Raw genomic sequence first — 18,367 nt, 5'->3', positions numbered from 1 at the left:
GACTTGGCTGCTCAGAACATTCTTCTAGCTAATGATGACATTGTGAAGACCTGTGACTTTGGTTTGGCCAGAGATATCTACAAAGACCCTGACTATATCTGGAATAGAGATGCAAGACTCTCACTTAAGTGGATGGTGCCTAAAGCCATTTTTTACAAGGTTTATACTACCCAGAGTGATGTGCGGTTGTTTGACATCTTGATGTGGGAAATATTCTCTTTGACTGTAGTCATACCCTCTGACTTAACCTGTGTCCACTGGTGGAACAACATCCCAGCCAAGACCCCAGCGCCAGCCAGGTCTGGGCCCACCACCTGAGGCTAGAGGCATGCAAAGCTGCACAAGAAGATTGAATCTGAAAGCTCAGCCCCCCCCCCCCCCCCCCCGGCTGAGCGTCCAGGAGCCTGAGAGATGGGGCCTGAGCTGGGCTGCAGGTGCCTGTTCCCGATCTCTCTTCCTGCCCACCCAGACAGGAAGCCTGAAAGGGAGTTAGTCAAGGAAGAAGCTTGTCCAACTGGAAGAGCATCAGAAAACCGAGCTATTGTTGAGGTTTAATTTGAAACCATTCATTCATTTAATCATATCTTAGTAATGCCCACCTCACAGGGTGTTGTGAGAATTAAAGATGAAAAAGGAGACAAAAAAAGAAAGTACTATCAAAAGATAACTGAGTGGAAATAAATTCTAAGAGAGAAAAGGGAAAGTACAATAAAAAAAACCTATACAAATGAACAAGAGACAAATGAAAAAATGCTCAGTCACTAACATCAGAGAAATACAAATTAAAACCACCTACATCAAGACCATTATTTTTTATTATGGCCACACCTCACACCTATCAGAATGGCTATCATCAAAATCAACAAACAAGTGCTGGCGAGGATGTGGAGAAAAGGGAACCCTCGTGCACTGCTGGTGGGAATGCAGATTGATGCAGCCACTGTGGAGAACAGTATGGAATTTCCACAAACAATTAAAAATGAAACTTCTGTTTGATGCAGTGACCCCACTTCTGGGAATATATCCTAAAGACCCCAAAACACCAATCAGAACAAATATATGTACCCCTATGTACACAGCAGCGTTATTTACAATAGCTAAGATTTGGAAACAGCCCAAGTGCCCATCAGCAGATGAATAGATAAAAAAAGCTGTGGGACATTTACACTATGGAATACTATACAGCTGTAAAAAAGAGGGAGCCCTTTGGGGCAGCATAGATGGACCTAGAAGATATTATGCTAAGTGAAATAAGCCAAACTGAGAAAGACAAATATCATATGATCTCACTTATTTGTGGAATCTAATGAACAAAATGAATTGACCAACAAAATAAGACCCAAAGCAGGGACTAACGCAGGCCAGGCCGAGGTACCCCACCGGTGCACGATCGGGGCCGGGGAGGGACACGGGAGGTTGGCCAGCCTGGGAGGGACTGCAGGAGGGCTCCAGGGCATGTCCAGCCCATCTCACTCAGTCCCAATCGGCTGGACCCCAGTAGCAAGCTAACCTACTGGTCAGAGCGTCTGCCCTTGGTGGTCAGTGTATGTCATAGCAACTGGTCGACTGTCTGCCCCCTGGTGGTCAGTGCATATCATAGCGAGTGGTTGAGTGGCGTTAGCATATGATTAGCATATTACTCTTTGATTGGTTGAACAAATGACCAGATGACTGGACACTTAGCATATTAGGCTTTTATTATATCGGACTAGAGGCCCATTGCATGAAATTCGTGCAAGGTTGGGGGGGTTCCTCAGCCCGGCCTGCATCTTCTCCAATCTGGTACCCCTTGGGGGATGTCTGACTTGCCATCCGGGACTGCTGGCTCCTAACCACTCACCTGACTGCTTGCCTGATCGCCCCTAACCTCTCCGCCTGCTTGCCTGATCACCCCTAACCCCTCTGCCTGCCTGCCTGATCGCCCCTAACTGCCTCTGCCTGCCTGTCAGCCTGATTGCCCCTAATTGCCCCCCTGCCAGCTTGATTGTCCCTACCTTTCCCCCCAGCCGGCCTGATCACCTCTAACCTCTGCTTCGGCCCCCAGCCTAAGCCGCAGTCTGGCCTCCCTGAGCCGGAGGTGACCTGGCAGATCAGGGGAAGGCGCTGCCCCCATCACCCCTCTGATGCTGCCACTGGCGGCCACAATGGCTGCCTGAGCTTCGGGTCTCACAGCCGAGTGTGGCTCCCTGAGCCTCCGGCCAGCTCTGGGCAGCAGTAGCTGCCATTCGCGGCTTGCCTGAGTCTCAGGCAGCCACTGCGGCTTTGTCCGGAAAGACGTCCGAATGTTCATCTGGAAGACATCTGCCCTAATGAGCATATTATCCTTTTATTAGTATAGATATGCATAGCCCATGGATACGGCCAATAGGGTAATGGAGACCTGGGGGGGAGGGTTTGGGGAGGGAGAAATGGGAGATATTTGTAATACTATCAACAATAAAAAATATATTTTAAAAAAGAGAACTATATTAACAGAGGGCTAAGGGCTTTTGAAAGCTACATTTTTTAAATATTTGCTGATGTTTAATTGTTTGGGATTGTAGTAAAAATAAAGCATTTTAAAGCCTACCAATCTCAATAAAATAAGAGGTGCCTTGAATACAAGTGACTGAATCTTATTTCCACTAGCTATAAAAGTTGTACAGATGCATGTAAAAATGCTTCATATAGCAAGATATGAAAGAGGCTACAGGATTTCACGAAGGCCCAAATCCTGCCCACTATTTTTTATATGGTTTATATGGTTGAAAAAATTAAAATAATATTTAAGGGCATGTGAAAATTATGTGAAATTGAAACTTCAGTGTCCATAAATCAAGTTTTATTGGCATATAGTCACACTCATTCAATTATGTATTGTCTATAGCTACATTTGTGCTACAATAGCAGGGCTATGTAGTTAGACCAGAGACCATAGTTCTGTAAGCCTATATGGACCTTTACAGAAAAACTTAACTAATGCTAATGATAATAAGAATTAGGCAAGGTCTAATTAGAAATTATTTAAAAATCAAGTAAAATTCAGAATTTGATATTAACCTGGCTCAAGAAGAAATAAAAAGATCTCATGTAAAGAGGCAATTACTCAATAAAAATTTGCATTTTATTCAGAGGTTTTTAAAATACTGGGGAAAAAGATATAGCACAAATAAATACCTACCTGAATAATCAAGCTTGGCCATTTTATAACATCCAATCTTACTTCTAACATGGATTTAACTGAATGCACACAGTCCCTATTTTGGGTATAAATAAGGTATCTCTTGTCTTTGATTTCTAAAGATTGTTTGCACAAGTAATAAAAATATAATTATGAAATAGGACACCAAAGGGAAGAAGATTTTTCATAATACCCACCTTCGGAAGGCCAGGCTTGAATTTGAAGTTTCTGTTTCTCCTAAACAGATAAATCATACACAGAAAAAAAACTATTGTAAAGATGAATGATTTCAAGGTCTCTATTGAAACAACAGGTTATATACCCATTTCCAAGACACAGATCATTTATATGAAAATGCTGTCTGATTCTACTAAGCAGGCACCTTTAGGAAGGAAAGATAGGAAAAAGAGAACAAGGAAAGAGATGCCTGCTCTGTAATATAGGTATAAACAGACTTATGCCTGATGATCAATAACAATGTTGTATATTTAAAGCTAAACTTTCATTTTCTTTTGGATGTTAATAGGTCTCTAATTTCTTATGACTACAGAAGTTTTGTTTCTGTCACTTTAAAGTTTAAATAGATGCTTATATTTTAATGAATTTTTTAAATGTACTTTTCACTAAAACTTAAATTAAAAATTCTCTTCTCCTTTTTTTTCTTATTCATGACTCAAAAACATACCTACATCAAGACCATTATTTTTTATTATGGCCACAGAAAGAAAGATAATATAAGCTAATACTGATTAATGTGGGTTGCGGAGTCAGAAAGACCTGGGCTTGAATCTAAGCTCTTTCACCTACTAAGGTATGATATTAACCTCTCTAAGCCTTGGTTTCATTACATGACAATGTAAAATACGACCAACCTCTTAGAGTTATTGTGAGAATTAAATTAGTTAATTCATAATTCTGGATTATAGCAAGATTTACATAAATTGAAATATGACATTGTTAAACAATAACTTAGGGATTAAGGAATCAATTTAGTCACACCTCCAGCTAATGGTCCAAAACTATGCTTTGGAAGTATCTGGAATATGTTAATACAGGTAGCTAACAACTTTTAACTGGTCTACCATGCATGGGGTATCTATGTCCTCAAACCAATTCTAGAACCAGGTAATGAGGAATGGCAGGCTTGGATAAGTGTTACGTATCTATCACTCTATGTGGTACCATTCACCTTTTCTTAGAGAATTTTCCTGTCCAATCTGTTAGGACTGCCAGAATTGAAGGACAATTGCTGTTAAAGACCAGGAATCCTAAAAAGGGCTAGTAGTATTTTCTCTCTCTGGATGTAAGGTACATCAAAGAGCAATAAAGAATCATCTCTATAATGAGTATATATTCAACCATGATTCTCCTGGTGAGATGAAAACAAACAAAAACATACCAGCTTAATAATGCATAAGATTCAGAGCTCTAAAAGTTGAGTATTTTTTAATCTTGCTTTAACTCAAAATTCTACTCATAAAGTAGTATCTCCATCACTCCCTTTTTTCACCCAAGATTTTAAACCTGTCACATAAAGCAATCCACATCACTGATGAATACTAACGTGAGAATTCCATGGGCTCTTTCCAATAGTTTGCTGCTAGCTGAGTTAGCGAATATCCCATCTTTGTCAAGCAAGGAGGTGTTACTTGATAGTCTGCTCTGGTGAATCCCAGTTCTGCCATTCCAGGCAATATCAAATGTATCACTGTAAAAATTAAATATAGTACAATTTGCTTTAGTTAATTGAGACATCTCTAACACTCTAAATTGCTTTAAAAAGTAAAATGAAACTTTAAACACTAAAGTTTTAATTTAGACAAAATGCTAAACCAGCAGCGTGTGTTTTTTTAAATCAGAGAGATTATCAGTCAATTTAAACTAATCTTTTATTCATTCAGAACAAAATTTTTCTATGGATTCTAGCATATTTACATGCAAGTGTGCATGCAGATGACCATATCATACAGCTGTCTTTAAATATATTGTAACCATTTAACAATCAGTATATAATATAATGTAAAGGCTTTTTTCTTTGTTAGATTTTAGAACTTTGAAATGCTACTAAAGGAATTTCCAATTTTAATAGGCCATCCCATTGTGGAATATTTCATTTCCTCCTGGGAGGTCTCACTATTACACACATGTCCACTAGGGCTGAGCACTATTCTAGACACTGAAGATATAGGAATGAACAAAACAGATAAAATTATCAGTGATTACAATAAAAAGGGTTAACAGGGGGCTTTCCAGGTAGACAGCAACTTGCATTCATATTTGAATTTCTCCAGAAACCCATAAAAGCATTAATAACTTTTAAAGGAATAAACACTTAAGAGAATATACTGATACACAACCCTAACACATTTTTGAAATATGGAAAGCAGATGTAGAGAGTAAACAGCTTTTTCAGTACTAAACCTTAAATTGGCTGTGGGGAAAGTTAAGAAACGTCTCTATTTATTCTGCAGGACTCCCCTAAGGCTCTGAAAGTGGAAGTAGCAAGTGCCTCTGGAAGTGGGGAAAATGTAGGTTAAAAATGGGAGCACTAGTTGAAAGTCAGGATAAGAAGCACTTAAAGGAGAAACCAAGATGGCGGCATAGGTTAAACACCTAACCTACAGCCGGGCACAACAATTTCAAAAACACAACTAAAAGTCAAAACGGACATCATCCAGAACCACAGGAAAGCTGGCTGACTGAAATGCCCACAATTAGAAGGAAAGAGAAAACCACAAGGAAAATCAGAGAAGCCGTAAAAGCTTGAGGTATGGAGACACGGGCGGAGACACGAGCCCGCGCGCGTGCGGGGAAGACGGAGCCGGAGAGGAAGGGGCGGCTGACGGCCTGGCTGGCGTTCTCTGGCGGGAAGGAGATAAAAGCGCCAGATTGTGCTGAACCCCAGCTCCGACTGCACTGAACCCCAGTTCCGGGCGAAACCCTGGGAAGCCGGGCTCAGGCTGGGGGAGTCTGGGCTGTGGGGCGGAGACACAGAGGAGTTGCGCCGGAGCCGCGCACGGGAATGTGCGCAGAGGAGGGTCTGTTGCCTGTGCCGCTGGATTGCCCTAGCGGGAGGGAGACAAAAGCTCCTGACCGTGCTGAACCCCAGTTCCAACTGCACTGAACCCCAGTTCCGGGAAAGACCCGGGGAAGCCAGGCTCATACTGGGGAAAGCTGGGCTGTGGGGCAGAGGTGCAGAGAGGCAGCGAAGAGCAGAGCACCGGAGGCGGGCACGGGATTGTGCGCGGAGGATGGGCTGTTGACTGTGCCGTTGAGTCGCCCTGGAGGGAAGGAGACAAAAGCGCCAGACTGCGGTGAGCCCCAATTCTGACTACACGGAAACCCAGTTCCGGGCGAGAATCTGGGAATCCAGATTCATTGGGGGAGAGACTAGACTGTTTGGCAGCGCGCGAAACTCCAGGGCGCTTTTCTCTCAGAGGTGTTTGCTGGGAGTGCAGAGGGACACAGGAACCTCATAGGGCGGGGCTGACGGGAAGCCAAGGCGGTAGGCTCCGCCCTGTAACTCCGCCCCATCCAAGCTGAACACAGAGGCTTTTACAATTTTGCAAGTCTAGTTGAATGGGGCTGTCTCCCGGCATAGACACAGCTGATCCTCACAGCCAATTGGACTGGAGGTCACATCCTCCCAGTGTACCAACAGCAATCAAGGCTTAACAACACCAAGACTTTGCACTCAGCCCACAAAGGGGGGTATCAAGAGCGACCACCTAGGGAGATTGGGGAAGCTGAGCGATAGGGAGGCAGCCAAAAGGGGAAGACACCGAAACAGGTCACGAATATAAGGGATGCTGTAATTCCTGCTGAGGGGCCACAGGCAGTAGCTGACCTACACTCCATTGGAGACCCAGAAACGAAGGCATCTAGTGGTCGGTGTGAGATGACACCAGATTTCAACCACTCCCATAAGGGACACATTCAAGAGGCAGACGCAGTGAGCGCCAAAGCCTTGCTGCACCAAGACCCGGCACATAAACGTGTCTCCCGCACAGCAACTCTTCCTTTATAGACACAGAGGGTCCGCACGGCCAATTGGCCTGGAGGACAATTCCTCCCAGTGACACCAACAACAATCAAGACTTAACTATACAAACAAGGACCAAGATGGAGGCATAGGGCAGAAGCCTGATTGCTGCCTACCACAACAATTTTGAGACTACGACGGGAGAGCAGAGCAGACACCATCCAGAACCACCGGAGGGCTGATTGAGCAGATGCTCTACAACTAGAATAAAAGAGAGGGGTAGCGGGATGAAGCTGATGCCGGTGACCCAAAGACCACACTTTAAAAACTACGGCTCAGGCGACACAATGGCGGCCTGGAACGTGCCCGGCGCAGTTCCCCCAGCGGTCTCTGGCTGAGGGGAAGGCTTCACTCGCTGCCGAGCACGGACAGACGAGCCCCTGGGAGACATGGGGTGGGAGACTCCGCGCTTGCTGACCTCCGAGTCCTTCAAGAATCTCAACGCCCCGGAAGCGGCCAGGTGCGCACGCTCGGCGACCGGCCACCGCTGCAGACCCAAGGGCCGACGCAGCCACCCCGGACCAGCCCGCCGCCGCGCACCGGGCACACCGGAGCTTCGCCGAGCCCGCCGCCCAACGAGTTCTGCGGTGGCTGCCCTGGAACTCTGAGAAAATGGCCGAAGGAATTGCTGAGAGGGAATTGACCAACAGGAATTGGGATCAAGAAGACGAAACCCCGCTGGGTCCCGGATCCGGGTGAAGCCGCGCGCCCCTGGGTCCGGGTGAGGCTGGGAACTGGGTCAGGGTGAGGCTGGGCCCCGGGTCCGGGTGAGGCCACGTGCCCCTGGGTCCGGGCGAGGCCATGCGCCCCTGGGTCCGGGTGAGGCTGAATCCTGGGTCTGGGCGAGGCCGTGTGCCCCTGGATCCGGGTGAGGCTGGGTCCCGGGTCCGGGTGAGGCCGTGGGCCCCTGGATCCGGGTGAGCCTGGGTCCCGGGTCTGGGTGAGACCGTGGGCCCCTGGATCCGGGTGAGGCCACGCGACCCTGGGTCTGGGAGAGGCCATGTGCCCCTGGGTCCGGGTGAGGCCACGTGCCCCTGGGTCTGGGAGAGGCCATGTGCCCCTGGGTCCGGGCGAGGCCGTGGGCCCCTGTATCCGGGTGAGCCTGGGTCCCGGGTCCGGGCGAGGCCGTGGGCCCCTGGATCCGGGTGAGTCTGGGTCCCGGGTCCGGGTGAGGCCGTGGGCCCCTGGATCCGGGTGAGCCTGGCCCCGGTTCCGGGTGAGGCTATGGGCCCCTGGATCCGGGTGAGCCTGGTCCCGGGTCCGGGTGAGGCCGTGGGCCCCTGGATCCAGGTGAGCCTGGGTCCCGGGTCCGGGTGAGGCCGTGGGCCCCTGGATCCAGGTGAGCCTGGGTCCCGGGTCCGGGTGAGGCCGTGGGCCCCTGGATCCGGGTGAGGCTGGGTCCCGGGTCCGGGTGAGACCGTGGGCCCCTGGATCCGGGTGAGGCCACGCGACCCTGGGTCTGGGAGAGGCCACGTGCCCCTGGGTCCGGGTGAGGCCACGCGACCCTGGGTCTGGGAGAGGCCACGTGCCCCTGGGTCCGGGCGAGGCCACGTGCCCCTGGGTCCGGGGGAAGCTAGATCCCGGGTCCGGGTGAGGCCGTGGGCCCCTGGATCCGGGTGAGCCTGGGTCCCGGGTCCGGGTGAGGCCGTGGGCCCCTGGATCCGGGTGAGCCTGGCCCCGGGTCCGGGTGAGGCCGTGGGCCCCTGGATCCGGGTGAGCCTGGCCCCGGGTCCGGGTGAGGCCGTGGGCCCCTGGATCCGGGTGAGCCTGGCCCCGGGTCCGGGTGAGGCCGTGGGCCCCTGGATCCGGGTGAGCCTGGGTCCCGGGTCCGGGTGAGGCCGTGGGCCCCTGGATCCGGGTGAGCCTGGCCCCGGGTCCGGGTGAGGCCGTGGGCCCCTGGATCCGGGTGAGCCTGGCCCCGGGTCCGGGTGAGGCCGTGGGCCCCTGGATCCGGGTGAGCCTGGCCCCGGGTCCGGGTGAGGCCGTGGGCCCCTGGATCCGGGTGAGCCTGGCCCCGGGTCCGGGTGAGGCCGTGGGCCCCTGGATCCGGGTGAGCCTGGCCCCGGGTCCGGGTGAGGCCGTGGGCCCCTGGATCCGGGTGAGCCTGGGTCCCGGGTCCGGGTGAGGCCGTGGGCCCCTGGATCCGGGTGAGGCCACGCGACCCTGGGTCTGGGAGAGGCCACGCACCCCTGGGTCCGGGTGAGGCCACGTGCCCCTGGGTCCGGGGGAAGCTGGAGCCCGGGTCCGGGCGAGACCATGTGCCCCTGGATCCGGGTGAGGCTGGATCTCGGGCCCGGGAGAGGCCACGCGCCCCTGGGTCCGGGTGAGGCCATGCGCCCCTGGGTCTGGGTGAAGCTGAATCCTGGGTCTGGGCGAGGCCGTGTGCCCCTGGATCCGGGTGAGGCTAGGTCCCGGGTCCGGGTGAGGCCGTGGGCCCCTGGATCCGGGTGAAGCCGTGCCCCTGGGTCCGGCCGAGACCAAACCAGAGGGAGTCGGACCTGCATTACCACCATTTGTCCACCATCCAGAGCTGAGGGGTCAGTGCCGACATGTACTCATAAGGAACTGGTGGACATTGATATTGGGTATCAAAAGAACTGTTGGTCTAGAAAGAAACTCACTACAGACTGATTCATTTGCCTGTCAGCATAACTATTATTGCTCGTCGCACATTCAATTCTTATAAGTATATCTCTAGTGACACATGATTTCGCTCATCTAGGGGAAATGATGAACAACATAGACTGATGAACAAGAACAGAACCAGAAACAAGGAGGCATCAATCGGACTATCGGGCCTCAGAGGGAGGATAGGGGAGAGTGGGGGGAGGGGGGAGAGATCAACCAAAGGTCTTGTGTGCATGCATATGAGCCTAACCAATGCTTAAGTTCAACAGAGGGTTGGGGCATCCATGGGGAGGGGTGTGGGATGGGAATGGGGGGATGAGGACAAATATGTGACACCTTAATCAATAAAGAAATTAAAAAAAAAAAAAAGAAGCACTTAAAACTCCATGAAGCCAGATGACCATCCCTCACTTGCATAGCAAGAGGATGAGAGAGAAAGCCATGCACAATGGAGGATGGGTATGTTACACAGAAGTCAAATGAAATACTGAAAACAGAGGTCTCAGCTTGTTACCCAGCTGGCTCCCGAATGCTGGCATCTGGGCTTCAGCTGACCCCTCAACAACACAAATTTGAACTGCACAGGTCCACACATTTTTTCAATAAATACTGGAAATGTATTTTTTTCTTAATAACATTTGTTTTTCTCTAGCTTACTTTCTTATAAGAATAGTCATAATATGTGTAACATATAAAAGCTGTGTTAATAGACTGTTTATGTTAGCAGTAGTTAAGTTTTTAGAAAGTCAAAAGTTATATATGTAACTTTTACTGCACAAGAGGGTCGGTGCCCCTAACTCCTGTGTTGTTCAAGGGTCAACTGTATATTCTCCAGGCAGAAAATTAGAATAAACTTTTGTGTGAAATCTGATTATGCCAAGAGGAAAGACCCAAAGATACCGATAAGTTCCAGAGATTAATCAGATATTCCAACTAGCATTTCGATATCTCAATCCTAAATATGAACAGTTGACCAAGGCTCATTAGACATCTGAAGGAAGTCCCTAGCATGAAACATACAGATCAAAACAATCATGACACAAATAGCTTGAAGGAAAAAGGCTAGACAGGGAAAAGAAAAAAATTTTTAAAGCTATCATTCTCTTTAGAGAGTAGAGAGAAAATATTCCATATATAAAATAAGAACAAGATGCTATAAAAAGTAAGCACAGAAAAGATAAAATTAGTAACAAAAGACTGATGAAAATGCAGTAGAATATACCTTCACACATTCAAAAATATTTATTGAGTACCAACTAGTGTCAATTATTTTTCTAGCAGTGGGCACATACAATTAACATACTAAAGTTCTACCCTCACGAGGATTAAATTCAGGTGGAAAGGGACAAATAATAAACACATGACAAAATATATTGTACACCCTCAGCCTCCCAGCTGCCCAGCTGACACCCGAGGCGCAGGCAAGCCTCGGATGGCGGCTGCCCAGCCCCCCAGGGCCACCCAAGGCTCAGGTAACCAGGGCCGGCCGAGGCTTGTGCTGCCAGCAGTGGCAGCAGCAGAGGTGTGATGGGGCGTTGCCTTCCCCTGACCGCCTCTGAGGGCTCCCGGCGTGTGGGAGGGGCAGGCCAGGCTGAGGGACCCCCTCCAGTGCATGAATTTTCATGCACCAGGCCTCTAGTATAATATAAAAGGTATATGTAACATGGCCTCCAATTTTATCTCCTGTCACTCTTCCCCAGTTTACTCTATCTCAGCCTTGCTGGTAATATTCCCCAAATTGATCTACAGATTCAACATAACCCTATCAAAACCCCAGCTGCCTTTTTTTAAGAAACTGACAAGCTGATCCTAAAATGCATATGGAAATGAAAAGAATCCCAAAATAGCCAAAATGATGTTTACAAAATACACCAAAGCTGGAAGAACTATAATTCCTGATGTGTAAGCACATACAAAGCTGCAGTAATCAAGACAACATGGTCCTGGCATAAGGAAAGATCAGTGGAAGAGAACTGAGAACCCAGAAATAAATGTTATCAGTTATGGTCAATTGAGTTTTGAAAAGATGTCAATAATTCAATGGGGGAAGAACAGTATTTTCTTTTTTAAAATATGTTTTTATTTATTTCAGAGAGATGAGAGAGACAGAGAGAGAGATATGATGAGAGAGAATCATCGATTGGCTGCCTCCTGCATGACCCCTACTAGAGATCAAGCCTACAACCTGGGCATGTGCACTGACCAGGTCAATGCTCAACCACTGAGCCACAGCAGCCAGGCAGAACAGTATTTTCAACAAGTGGTGTTGAAATAACTGGATCTTCACAGGCAAAAGAATGAAGTTGGACTTCTATCTTATAACAGATACAAAAAATAAACTCAAAATGGATCTAAATTTATGAGTTAAAACTATAAAATTCTTAGGAAAAAACATAACCGTTGTGACATGGGCTTAGATAATAATTTCTTAAATATGACAAAAAAATATAGCCAAAAAATAGATAAATTAGACTTCATCAAAATAAAAAACTTTTCCATTTCAAAACACCACCATAAAAAAGTGAAAGGACAACTAACTCTCAGACTGAGAGAAAATACTTTCAAATCATATATCTAATAAGGGAACTATATCTGGAATATATAAGTAAGTCACTCAAAAATACTAAGACAACCTTATTTAAAAATAGGAAAATTACTCAGAAATAAAAGGAATGAACTACTGATATATGTAACAACCTGACAGACTAAGCACTCTGTTAGTAGAAAAAAGTTAACCTCAAAAAATTATTAAGAGGGTTAGGCTATATAACCCCAAAATATGCTACTTTGGCATAAGGATTATTTTTAGCTGAAAGGAACTGAGAATCAACACATAACAGGGAGAGTTCGTTCTCTGCCCTCAAAAGCAAAGCATAAATTCCCCTTTGTGAAGGTGTCCCTCTCTCCCTTACAAGGAAAAGGAGAGCAACTCTTCTCATCAGAGACATAGAACTGACACTGAGATGAATTTGCATAAACAAACCTTATGAAAACGACTTCCATTAGCTTCCCCATATATTTCCTAGTCATTTCCCCACTTTTTAATCATTCCCTGAAGCCCAAATAACCTTTTCTTTGTTAACAGAATATAAGCCCCCAAGTACAACTGCTGCTAGATTTGCTTTTCTATGAATACTGATGCACATAAAATATTAAAAAATATTATAATAATCTATACATGAGATAAAACTGCAAAAACCACCCAGATACACATATATGCATATTTTAAATGGTGAAAAAACTGTAGTTCAGTTAATATGAATGTACTAATATGAATTTCCTGGGTTTGATAATGTATTACTATTATATAAGATGTCACTTAAGGGAAACTGAGTGAAGATTACATGAGACTCAATGAACTATTTTTTTCCCCTTTGTACTATTTTTGAAATGTCCTGTTTTAAAAAATGGAACATAACCTTACAAATTATTTTCCTATTAGTTCTTTATTTAAACTCTATACCAGTGATGGCGAACCTATGACACGCGTGTCAGCACTGACACGCATAGCCATTTCTGATGACACGCGGCCGCTGAGGCGGCCGCATGCCGAGGATGAAACATTTGCTGCTCCTGAGGATGGAACATTTGCGAAATAATGTTTTTTTCCTCAAAGTGACACACTACCCGAGTTATGCTCAGTATTTTGGCGAAGTTTGACACACCAAGCTCCAAAGGTTGCCCATCACTGCTCTATACAGTAGGTTCTCGGGTTACGTCGGAGATCCGTTCCTACCGCGCAACGTAACGCGATTTTCACTGTAGGTCGGAACCCACCTACATAAGCACCCATGTCACTCACATGGAGCACATACACAGTAGTAATGAAGTGAAACAGCAAAAAAAAAAAAAAAAGATAACAACTCCTGACCTTTACTTGTGGTAAATAAATAATAAAAAACAAAGCACAGCCCTAACCGGTTTGGCTCAGTGGATAGAGCGTCGGCCTGCGGACTGAAGAGCCCCAGGTTCGATTCTGGTCAAGGGCATGTACCTTGGTTGCAGGCACATCCCCAGTAGGAGGTGTGCAGGAAGCAGCTGATTGATGTTTCTCTCTCATCAATGTTTCTAACTCTCTATCCTTCTCCCTTCCTCTCTGTAAAAAATCAATAAAATACATATTTTAAAAAAAACATAAAGCACATATGTACATACATTAAAATGATGAAACTTTTTTTTAATAAATAAATGGGAGATAGTGACATAACCACGAAACGACGTATGTAGAGTCTGACATAACCCGAGGACTGCCTGTATGCCAATTGACCAGTTGCTATGATGCACACTGACCACCAGGGGGCAGATGCTCAACACAGGAGCTGCCCACTGGTGGTCAGTGCGCTCAGCCAAAAGCCGGGCTCATGGCTGGTGAGCGCAGCAGCACTAAGGATTTCCAGGACTGATGTCCTGGCTATCAGTCAGACATCCCCCAGGGCTCCCAGACTGTGAGAAGGCACAGGCCGGGCTGAGGGAACCCTCCCCGCTCCCCCCGAGTGCACGAATTTCGTGCACCGGGCCTTCAGTTTATTATAAAACTAACTTTTTTATAGCACAATAATGATAAACATAAAATCCTGGAGAACAGGTACCTGTGGAATGTGAGGAAGGGAAATGATCACAAAGTAAAATAAAGGTGGCTACAGTAGCATTAATGATTTTTTGGTTCTGATCTTGAGTGGAAGGATTATTTTGTTGGTATGCTTCCTAATGTACAGTGTTTTGTGTAGTCTCTTATATCAAATGCTACATTAATGTACAAAGACAATAGGAGCTTCCCATAAAACAGGTACACTAAACACGTCATATGTACCATTTAAAATCCTCAGTCTACTGCTGCTGCAAACAGTACTGTGATGGGTTACACACACATATTTTACACAGTTTTAAAGAGATGCTATAATAGCACCTGGTTTCAGGCTCCTTTTATATGATGTAGGCTTCTCCTCTGTACTTATATAAATCTCTGTTGGATAAGATCTTACTCCTTTCTTCTCCAAGGCAAACAGATGGTCCTGAGACACAAATTATTCAACTTATCAACGGGTCCCACAGGATTGAGTAACCAATAGCCAATTCATTAATGCATTCTTTTTTATATTTTTCCCATTAGTTCCAGTGTGTATTTTCCTCTTAGGCAGATTACACTGCCTCTGAAAAATCCAGAGAAGCCTAAGCTTTTCTTTTTAATTTTAGTTTTTAATTACAGTTTACATTAAATATTATCTTGTATTAAGGTGGAGAGCATAGTAGTTAGACAATCATATACTTCACAAAGTGTTCCCCTAATATTTCCAGTACCAACTTGGCACCATGCATAGTTATCGCAATATTACTGATTATACTCCCTATGCTATACTTTATGTCCCCATGACTATTCTGTAACTACCAATTTATACTTCTTAATCCCTTCCCTTCACCTTTTCCACCCATCCTCCTAAATCCCCGCCCCTCTGGCGATCAACAGTCTGTTCTCTGTATCTATCCATCTATTCATCTGTTTCTGTTTTTTTCGTTTATATTGTTCTTTAGATTCTAAATGTAAGTGAAATCACATGGTATTTGTCTTTCTCTGACTTATTTCACTCAGTATAATACCCTCTAAAGCTATCCATGCTGTTGGTAAGATTTTATTATTTTTTACAACTGAGTAGCATTCCATTGTGTACATGTACAACTTTTTTATCCACCCATCTACAGATGGGCACTTAGGCCACTTCTGTATCTTCGCTATTGTAAATAATGCTGCAATGAGCATAGGGGTGCATATATTCTTTCCAATTAGTGTTCTGGGTTTCTTAGGACATATTCCCAGAAGTGGAATGCTGGGTCATAAGGCAGTTCCACTTTTAATTTTTTGAGGATATTCCATACTGTTCTCCACAGTGGCAGCACCAGTCTGCATTCCCACCATCAGTGCACAAGGTTACCTTTCTCCATCTCCTGACCAACACTTGTCATTTGTTGACTTGTTGGTGGCAGCCATTCTGACAGGTGTGAGGTGATAACTCATTGTCGTTTTAATTTGCATCTCTCTGATAATTAGTGATGTTGAGCATCTTTTCATGTCTGTTGGCCATCTGTGTGTCTTCTCATTAATGCATTCTTAATTGGGTTTCCCATCCTTCCCTTTTTACTCCTATAAGCCCGCCCTGTGCGGAAGCACAGGACAGGAGGTGGCTGAAGGCAGCAGCCCTTGCCTTGACTTTTCCAAACAAGCACGAGCCGCCGAGTGTTGACTGGAATCGTTATGCTTAGTCCTCAGATGTCCTTGCTTAAAGGACATTGCAGATGCATGTGTCTTCTCAAGGATACTTACCCTGCTGATAGTATCTAATAGTTAATTTTAGTTCAAGCTGTTGTTACAATGAAAAGCCTAAAGAGGCAGGCGAACGGGGCTGTTTAGTTTCTATAGCCAGGCAGTCCCTTAGCCCTCCCTTTCACAGAAATGTGTGTCAGAGTAATCATTCATCCATTGCTCAGGGTCTGCTGGTCATCCCTGGCACCACCCCTGCTCTTTAGGATAAGATCCTTAAATAAACTACTTAGTCTCCACGTAAGGGAAACCTGTAATAAGCCTCCATGGCATACTAAACTCAGTTGGGGCATACTAAGCCCCAAGCTGAAATATCACTAAAATGATAAATAAAAATGTCATAAATTTACAAGAAAAAGAGTCGTAATAAAGACTATGTAAGAGACAAAGGACAGCCCAGCGGCGTGGCTCAGTCCTTGAGCATCGACCTAAGTATATGGGAATCATAGGAAAGGAGGGCATATATGTGTATATGTGATTGAAGATATACACACACACACATACATATATATGTATATGTATATGTATATACATGTATATACATATATATATATGCACACGTGTGTGTGTGTGTGTGTGTGTGTGTGTGTGTGTGTGTGTAGAAGCTAGGTTGGGAGTATGAGAGAGACTAACAACAAAATGCATGTGGATCTCACTGAGAATTCTGGAAAGGTTTAGGTATTAGAGATAACTGGTACCACTGCAATGGTGGTACTGAGGGAGGCCAAAACTAAGAAAATATTTAAAATAAACATTTTATTTAAAGTATTTAAAATATGCTAACCCCTGCCCAGCTGGTGTGGCTCAGTGGTTGAGCATCAACCCATGAACCAATAGGTCCCCAGTTTGATTCCCAGTCAGGGCACATGCCCAGGTTGTGGGCTCGATTCCCTATAGCGGGTGTGCACGAACAGCTGATCAATGTTGTCTCTCTTTCTCTATCCCTCTCCCTTCCTCTTTATCTAAAACAATCAATTAAAAAATCAATAAAAACATATTTTTAAAAAGAATAGATAATTCTACACTAATAAAAGAGAAACATGCAAATTGACTGTACCTCCACTATACCCACAAGCCACACCCACCAGCCAATCAGGAGCGAGTAAGCAAATTAACCCAACCAAGATGACTGCAGCCACGGAGCAAGCAGGAGGCTTGGGTTTCCCCGGCAATGCAGGAAGCCAAACTTCCCGCCCACTCTGGCCAGCCCTGGCCTCCACTAACGGCTACAAAGTTTCAATTATAGAAGATAAATAAATCCCAGATACCAGGCCCTCCACTTGGGTTGCCAGGGGGCATGGCCGGCCTGCAAACCATGACAGGCCCCTTGCCCAGGCTGCCCCATGCTCCAAGGGAACCCCCACCCTGATCCGGGACACCCTTCAGGGCAAACCAGCCGGCCCCCACCCGTGCACCAGGCCTCTATCCTATCTAATAAAAGAGTAATATGCAAATTGACTGTCACTCCAACACACAAGATGGCTGCCCCCATATGGTCAAAGATGGGTGCCCCCATGTGGACACAAGATGGCCACCACAAGATGGCCAGCAGGGGAGGGTAGTTGGGAGGGACCAGGCCTGCAAGGGAGGGCAGTTGGGGGCGATCAAGCCTGCAGGTGAGGGCAGTTAGCGGTGACCAGGCCGGTAGAGGAGGGAAGTTGGGGACGACCAGGCCTGCAGGGAAGGGCAGTTGGGAGGGACCCAGGCCTGCAGGGGAGGGCAGTTAGGGGAAATCAGGCTGGCAGGGGAGCAGCTAGGCATCAATCAGGCTGGCAGGGGAATGGTTAGGGGGTGATCAGGCTGGCAGGCAGAAGCAGTTAGGGACAATCAGGAAGGCAGGCAGGTGAGCAGTTGGGAGCCAGCAGTCCTGGATTGTGAGAGGGTTGTCCGGGATCGGGCCTAAACAGGCAGTCGGACATCCCTCGAGGGGTCCCAGATTGGAGAGGGTGCAGGCTGGGCTGAGGGACACACACCCCCATGCACGAAATTCATGCACCAGGCCTCTAGTTTAAAATAAATAAATAAAGCTAAGCCCTTACCCTATATAGTTAAGTAACATTCACTTCCTCATACCTATCAAAGATGGAAATTTTAATTTATAGAGAAGCTAGAAGCGTAGGATCTCAGCAGAAGTCAGGGACATTAAGCATAGCAAAAGGTAAGGGTGGGATCACATTGAAAAGAGAAGGAATTAGGAGGCAGTTCAAGATGGCAGCACAAGAAG

At 46.3% G+C, this 18,367-nt stretch overlaps 1 protein-coding gene across 10 annotated transcripts in view; it reads right to left on the bottom strand.

Moving 5' to 3' along the window:
* Positions 1–18,367, bottom strand: part of MYO9A (myosin IXA) — a 345,415-nt gene that overhangs the window by 111,964 nt on the left and 215,084 nt on the right. For all 10 annotated transcript variants that reach the window (XM_079787689.1, XM_079787686.1, XM_079787691.1 and 7 more), the window contains 2 exons: positions 4,725–4,868; positions 3,358–3,397 (listed from right to left, as the gene is read on the bottom strand). In XM_079787689.1, the coding sequence (XP_079643815.1) occupies positions 3,358–3,397; positions 4,725–4,868 (184 nt within the window). The remainder of the gene's footprint in view (positions 1–3,357; positions 3,398–4,724; positions 4,869–18,367) is intronic.

Source organism: Cnephaeus nilssonii (assembly GCF_951640355.1).
Source record: "Cnephaeus nilssonii genome assembly, chromosome: 1".
Taxonomy (NCBI): domain Eukaryota; kingdom Metazoa; phylum Chordata; class Mammalia; order Chiroptera; family Vespertilionidae; genus Cnephaeus; species Cnephaeus nilssonii.
The sequence above is the reverse complement of the archived record's forward strand: the minus strand, read 5'-3'. Positions and strand labels throughout refer to the sequence as shown.